The following is a 7,764-nucleotide window of genomic DNA, read 5'->3' on the forward strand; positions in this document are numbered from 1 at the left end:
TTCTCCTTCCTCCGCTTCTTCCTCCACAAATCCCGCGGGGGTGGGTCTTGGGTAGGAGGTGTGGGGTTCCTAGGCTCCTGTCTGGAAGCTCTTTGTCGCCCTATGGGATTGTAACAAAAGGGATACTTGAGTCAAAAAGATTTGAGGCCTGAAAGAGGAATATGAATCATTCTTTTTGTAAGTGTGGTACAATTGTCTGTTTTGTCAATACTTCTAACCTGAACACATAATTGTATCCATTGGATCACCTGTGTGTGACACCCTAAATGGGTTGTTCTTGTGGCCAACACTTGTGCTACTGAGTCCATGTGTAACCAACTGCTGAGCATACTCTCCTTACTGTATATTGAATTCAGTTAGATTAGTTAAATATAGTTAAGAACACATCTACACAAAAAAAATAAAAAATTCACATATAGTTCAAGATGTCGTTTCATGTTCGTGGGCACAATAATTGGTCGTATGAATCATCGTTCATTCGCTCACTAATAATAAAATACGATCTTTTTGTCTGATACAGTGTTAACTACATTTGTCCATGCCTAAATAGGCATGATGAAATTTCTAAAACACTGTATCAGACAAAAAGATCGTATTTAATTATTAGTGAGCGATTGAACGACGATTAATACGACCAATTATTGTGCCCACAAACATGAAACTTGACATCTTGAACTGTACTACATGAAAGAAAAAGCACATGCAGCACCATGATATTAATACTAATCTGAGTACACAGGAAAATGACTGACTTTTTCTAATGACTCATTTTATTTTCTGGTATTGCTATGGCTCCCTCAATTTTATGTCAGACCATCTTTTGCGGAGCTGTTCCTTGGACCTGCGCACCCCAAATTTGTGGTATAGAGTTTTGACCACTTTGTCCATTATTTGGGCCTTCACCTTATTAGGGTATTTGTATGGGCCATGTTTAGCATCATAATCCTCCCTCCTCAATATTGCCACCATTTCCACCATCTCCTCAAATCTCCGGGATCTGGTGTGTGGTACCGCCTGGGTTCGCTCTTGGCTTGAGGTTGCCACTTGCCGAGTGTCCGCCATGTTGTCTTTCACTAGACGGCCGAGAAGGGGCTGGGAAAGTTCACCAAGTTCACAACCACCTTACTCAATCAATTTTGCCAATACTTACACTTTTTACATAAAATCTTTACATCCACATTAATTAGGGAAATTGGCATTTTAGGAGTCAAATTTAAGAGGAGCTTTGTGAGGTTTCGAAAGAAGAACAATGAACACTTCCCACATAGATGGAAGCCATCGAGGCCTGGAGTTTTGTGAGCAGGCAGTTGTGACATGGCAAGGCACAATCTCCTCAATGGAAATGGGTGCATCCAATTCCCCACATCTACAAGAAGGAAGAGATACCTGAGCCAAATACTCACATAATTGTTTATCAGAGTATTGAGCTGTGGTAGCATAAAGAACGGTATAAAGACAGGAAAGCATCCAGAATCTCATGAGGGGCAGTGCCAATCGGCCTAGTAGATAATTGAATACGGAGAATAGAAGTGGGGATGGATTCAGGCCTAGCTAAGTAAGCAAGTAAACGGTCAGCTTTGTTACCATGTGCAAAAGTTTTATTTTTTTGGGGTATCATAAAGCATCTTCTTTTTAGTAAGGTCTAATGCCACGTACACACGATAATTTTTCTGCATGGAAAAAAAACGAAGTTTTTTTTAAAACGTCATTTAAAATGATCGTGTGTGGGCTTCATAGTTTTCCAGCTTCTGAAAAACGACAAAAAAAAATTCGAACACGCTGCATTTTTTCATGTTGTTTTTCAAAATGTCGTTTTTCGTGTTGTAAAAAATGATCATGTGTGGGCAAAAACGACGTTTTAAACCCGCACATGCCCAGAAGCGCGTTATGAGACGGGAGTGCTCGTTCAGGTAAAACTATCATTCATAATGGAGTAAGCAGATTCATCACGCTGTAACAGACAAAAAAGCGCGAATCGTCTTTTACTTACAAGGAATCAGCTAAAAACAGCCCAAAGGCGAATAGAACTTCCCCTTTAGAGTGCCGTCGTACGTGGTGTACGTCACCGCGCTTTGTTCATCATTTTTCAAAAACGATGGTGTGTGGGCAACATCGTTTTTAATGATGAAGTTGGAAAAACTTTGTTTTTTTTCATAATGGAAAACCGACCGTGTGTACGCGGCATAATAACTGGAGCTCATACTCTCTGCATTTATACAGCCATGCTTCTCGTGTGTGTGAGTCGGGGTTAGCATCATAATCACTTTTCACTTGCAGCAGAGCAGTTTCCAATTCCTCAATAGTAATAATCTTTTTTATCTCTATTTTAGTAGATGGACGGGAGATGAGGAAAACCTCAGAGGATTGTCTCACTTTGTCTCCAGACTGTAAAGTAGAAGATGAGGACATCACACAGTATAGTCCAGGAGAAAACCCGACTACCTCAAATGTCCATCCGGCACCACACAGTGTAGATGGACCATCGTATTCCTCTTATGTTGAGGAACCTCAGACTGTGAGGGACAGTGCCGTCCTTCCAACAAATCAGAGGTTTCCCTGTACTGAGTGCGGGAAGGGATTCCAATTTAAATCCCAACTTAATTTGCATGAAAGATCTCACACAGGGGAGAAGCCGTATTTCTGCCTGGAGTGCGGGAAATGTTTTTCACATACATCCCATCTTTACAGACATCAGAGAACTCACATAGAGGAGAAGCCATTTTCCTGTCCTGAGTGCAGGAAATGTTTTGTAAATGAATCTGATCTTGTCACACATCAAAGGTCTCATGTGGGGGAGAAGCCGTATTCCTGTTCTGAGTGCTCGAAATCTTTTTTACAAAAATCTTCACTTGTCACACATCAGAGATGTCACACGGGGGAGAAGCCATTTTCCTGTCCTGAGTGTGGAAAATGTTTTTCAGATAAGTCCGGTCTTAATCATCATCAGAGATTGCACACAGATCAGAAACGTTATTCCTGTAATGAGTGCGGGAAATGTTTTACAAGAAGGTCCACTTTCAAAAATCATCAGAAATCACACACAGGTGAGAAGCCGTATTCCTGTTCTGAGTGCTCGAAATCTTTTGTACACAAATTTGAACTTGTCAGACATCAGAGATCTCACACAGGGGAGAAGCCATTTTCCTGTCCTGAGTGTGGAAAATGTTTTTCACAGATGTCCGGTCTTAATCATCATCGGAGATTGCACAGAGCTGAGAAACGTTTTTCCTGTAATGAGTGCGGGAAATCTTTTACACAGAAGTCCAATCTTCAAGTTCACCAGAGATCACACACAGGTGAGAAGCCGTATTCCTGTTCTGAGTGTGGAAAATGTTTTGCAGTAAAATCAGTTCTGGTCTCACATCAGATGTCTCACACAGAGGAAAAGCCGCATTCCTGTCCTGAGTGCGGTAAATGTTTTTCACAGAAGTCCAGTCTTTACAGACACCAGAGATCTCACAAGGGGGAAAAGCCCTATTCCTGTCTTGAGTGCGGAAAATGTTTTTCAGACATGTCCTATTTTCATAAACATCAGAAATTGCACACAGGTGAGAATCTGTATTCCTGTTCTGAGTGCGGAAAAGGTTTTATACAAAAACAAGAACTTGCCATACATCAGAGGTCTCACACGAAGGAAAAGCCGTATTCCTGTTCTGAGTGCGGAAAAGATTTTATACAAAAACAAGAACTTGCCATACATCAGAGGTCTCACACGAAGGAAAAGCCGTATTCCTGTCCTGAGTGCGGGAAATGTTTTTCACAGAAGCCCCATCTTTCCAGACATAAGAAATATCACACAGAGGAAAAGCTCTACTCCTGTCCTGAGTGCAGAAAATGTTTTGCAGAAAAGTGGCATCTTCGTAGTCATCAGAGATCGCACACAGGCGAGAAGCCGTTTTCCTGCTCTGAGTGCGGGAAATGTTTTGCACAACAATCAGGACTTGTCTCACATCAGAGATCTCACACGGGGGAAAAGCCGTATTCCTGTCCTGAGTGTGGGAAATGTTTTTTAGAGAAGTCTGGTGTTTCCAAACATCAGAGATCTCACATGAGGAAGAAGTTACTTTCTTGTCCTGAGTGAGGGAATTGTTAGTCACTGAAGTCCTGTCTTCCTGTACATCAGGGATCCCACACAACCCTTGAGGTGTATTAGTGCCTTGAGTGCGGGAAATGTCTTCTATATGAATGTTGCTGGACATCACAGCTCTCATGTGGGGGAAGAAGCACACACTGATATACACCTCAGATATACTCCATGGCTGATCTTCATCATGTAAGAAACACTTCATAAGGAGATCAGAGATCACCAAAGACATGGATGAAGTGTTGTACCGTGTTGGCTATTGATAACAGTATAAAAATAAAAATAGAGTCAATAACCTTTCTTGGTAAATTTTGTGGTGTACCCTTTCACAAACGCTTAGAGGTCTAGTTAAAAAAAAAAAAAATAGTTCAAGACTGTGATCAGCATTTGAGCAGCTGTGACAAATGTTGGTAATTTTTTATTTCATGCAGTGATTTCCTATAATCTTTGGCTCCATCTATGGACATAATGCGGTATTGCTCTTTTTCCTGTTGGTGGGGGGGGAGGTTCAGGCAAAATGCCTAAATGTAGCTGCCCATCATAGGCAATCACTGTGTTAATTAAAGGGGTTGTAAAGGTACAATTTTTTTTTCCCCCTTAGTGCAGTCCTCCTTCACTTACCTCATCCTTCCATTTTGCTTTTAAATGTCCTTATTTCTTCTGAGAAAGCCTCACTTCCTGTTCTTCTGCCTGTAACTCCACACAGTAATGTGAAGCTTTCTCCCTGGTGTGGAGTGTCGTGCTCGCCCCCCTCCCTTGGACTACAGGAGAGTCAGGACGCTCTCTACATTGCAGATAGAGAAAGGAGCTGTGTGTTAGTGGGCGTCCTGACTCTCCTGTAGTCCAGGGGAGTGGAAAGGAAGTATTTCTGAACAGCTCCGGCGCCCCCGCATTTGGCCAGAGGTGCGGGGGCGCCGGAGCTGTTCAGAAATACTTCCTTTCCAAGGGTTTCCGAATGCAGCCCAACGGTCTCCGAGTATTTCTGATTCTCTCCGGCGCCCCCACCTCTGGCCACATGCAGTTTTGCATGTCATAGAAGTCAATGTGGAACAAATTATTTTCGTTTCTAGTGACTTCTATGGGGAAACTCGCTGATACGCAAGTGCTTTGGATTACAAGCATTCTACTGGAACGGATTATGCTCGTAATCCAAGGTTCCACTGTACTTTTATTAAACCAACAATATTCAACAACAACTTAAAAAGAGAATGCCAAATTTGGCTATTCGATGGCACTAAGTATTTTAGAAATTGGCTCCCACTAGTGGCCAAATATGGCATTTTACATTTTAAATCAATGGAAACCATACCCCTGGAGCCATCCAGGACTGGCTGCTGGACTACTCGGTGCTATAGACAGAACCCTGAAATCCTTGATCTTCCTCTGAACTGGCCTGTGAATGGAGCTTGATTGTTCATCTGCAGTCTCCATGCTCCCCAGCTGTGGATAGTGGCTGTTCCAGTTAACCATGAACTTGTTGAAGATTGTGTGTGGTTCTCAGCGACAAGCGTGTTAGGCAGCTTTGTTCTACATTTAAACTGTTCTGGTAGCGTGCATTTGTTTTTTTGGATGTTGGGTGAAGATAGTGCCCAGTAGAGATATATTGTGGGGGGCATGATGGGGAGCTGATGATGGGCACAGGATTGTGGCTTGCCCACAGAGGCTGCTTCGCTCTGGGGAATGTGGATGATGCTGAGCGGCTGTGCTTAGTATGTGCCAATTGTCAAAGACCAACGGTGCTGGTGAGAGCTTGGTTTTGCTGTGGATATTATAGTGAACCTCTAAGGGATTTGCTGCCAAGAACCTTGCCGCCTACTACTTATGCGGTGGACTGGCGTACTGGTTACTGCATGGGAGTTGCAGAGTTATTTCAGCTGACTGGAATGCACTATGGTGCAGTGAGCACCTCTAGCACTGTGCAGCAGAAGAGCTGATTGTACCTCAGGACTTTGAGTATCAGAAAACTAGAACTTATATGTACATAGAGACTCCATGACATTATTGTTGTGACCTGGATAATTCCCTGGTTATGGAATTATTGCTGTTAGGCGTGGGTTTCCCTTCGGGAGCATATGAGGCCCTTAGGTTTGGTATGGATTGTAAGGGGAACACCTACACCGAAAAAATGGCGTGGGGGTTCCCCCCAAGATCTAAACCAAACCCTTATGTTCCCTCTTCTGCCGGGCTCCACCGGGGGGCCCGGACTTCAACCGGCGCCTTCCCCTGGGCCCCCTCCAAGCTCTTTTACAGGGGGGGGGGGGGGTAGGCCCGGTCTTCGCCGTTTTCTGCTGGGGGGGGGGGGGGGGGACCGGACTTTACGCTGTCTTCTACCGGGGCCCCCTCCCCCTTTCTTCTTTAAGCTCTTTTACAAAGGGGGGTAGGCCCGGTCTTCTCGGCTGTCTTCTGCTGGGGGGGGGGGGGCGGCGGTCTTCTCTGTTCCCTCTTCTGCTGGGCCCGGTCTCCTCCGCTGTCTTCTCTCTTCCGCCGGGCTCCACCGCTGTCTTGTTCCTTCTTCTCTTCCAGCGATGTTGATACGACAAGCTCTCCCGCTGTAATGCCGTCTGAGCTTTGCGCAACGACTTATATAGGCATGGGGCGTGGGAATGTGATGTAACAAAGGGTGGGGTCGCCGGGTGGCATCACCCGGTGACCACGCCCCATGCCTATATAAGTCGTTGCGCAACGCTCAGACGGCATTACAGCAGGAGAGCTCGTTGTGTCAACATCGCTGGAAGAGAAGAAGGAACAAGACAGCGGAGAAGACCTGGCCCCCGCGGTGGAGCCCGGCAGAAGAGGGAAGAGAGAAGACAGCAGAGAAGACCGGGCCTACCCTCCCCCTTTGTAAAAGAGCTAAAAGAAGAAGGGGTGAGGGGGCCCCGGCAAAAGACAGCGTGAAGTCCGGTCCCCCCCCCCGGCAGAAAACGGCAGAGAAGACCGGGCCCCCCCCCCCCCCCCCATGTAAAAGAGCTTAAAGGGGGAGGGGGCCTGGCAGAAGGCGGTGGTTGAAGTCCGGGCCCCCCGGTGGAGCCTGGCAGAAGAGGGAACACAGCGGTGAAGTCTGGGCCTACCCCCCCTTGTAAAAGAGCTTAAAGAAGAAAGGGTGGGGGCTGACAGAAGACCCCCCAGCTGACTAATAAATTACTTAAAAAATCTGTGTAGTGTGTTTTTTTTTTTTACTTTACATTTTTCCCCCAGGTGAATGGGTAAGAGTGCCCCCCTGCCCAAAGCACACACTCCCCCATGTTGAGGGCATGCGATCTGGTATGGCTCAGGAGGGGGGGGGCACTCACTCGTCCCCACCCCCATTCCTGTCCGGCCAGGCGGCGTGCCCGGATAAGGGTTTGTTATGGATCTTGGGGGAACCCCCATGCCGTTTTTTTTTGGTGTAGGTTTTCCCCCTTACAATCCATACCAAACCTAAGGGCCTGATATGCCCCTGAAGGGGAACCCACGCCATTTTTTTTTTTTTTTTATTTGGCGCGGAGTTCCCCTTCCATATCGGCGTAAGCTGAAAACGTTTCGGGCATTCATGTGCGAAGCTTCAGGCCGCGCAAAGGCAGCTACGCCGCTTGATATTTACAAATATTTTGCCGGCGTAGTGAAGCGGCGTGCGTAAGTGCCCGAATTTGCCGCTCACGCATGCGCAGTACACAAAAAAACCTCCCGCAGGTTTAAATGTA

The 7,764-nt window shown here is 45.8% G+C and overlaps 1 protein-coding gene across 1 annotated transcript; it reads left to right on the forward strand.

Moving 5' to 3' along the window:
* The first annotated feature begins 1,249 nt into the window (after positions 1-1,249).
* Positions 1,250-4,081, forward strand: LOC120935523 (zinc finger protein 260-like). Its single transcript, XM_040347573.1, has 2 exons — positions 1,250-1,317; positions 2,512-4,081. The coding sequence occupies exons 1-2, from the start codon at positions 1,250-1,252 to the stop codon at positions 4,079-4,081; spliced, it is 1,638 nt and encodes a 545-aa protein (XP_040203507.1).
* The last annotated feature ends 3,683 nt before the right edge of the window (positions 4,082-7,764 follow it).

This window comes from Rana temporaria, chromosome 4 (assembly GCF_905171775.1).
Source record: "Rana temporaria chromosome 4, aRanTem1.1, whole genome shotgun sequence".
Taxonomy (NCBI): domain Eukaryota; kingdom Metazoa; phylum Chordata; class Amphibia; order Anura; family Ranidae; genus Rana; species Rana temporaria.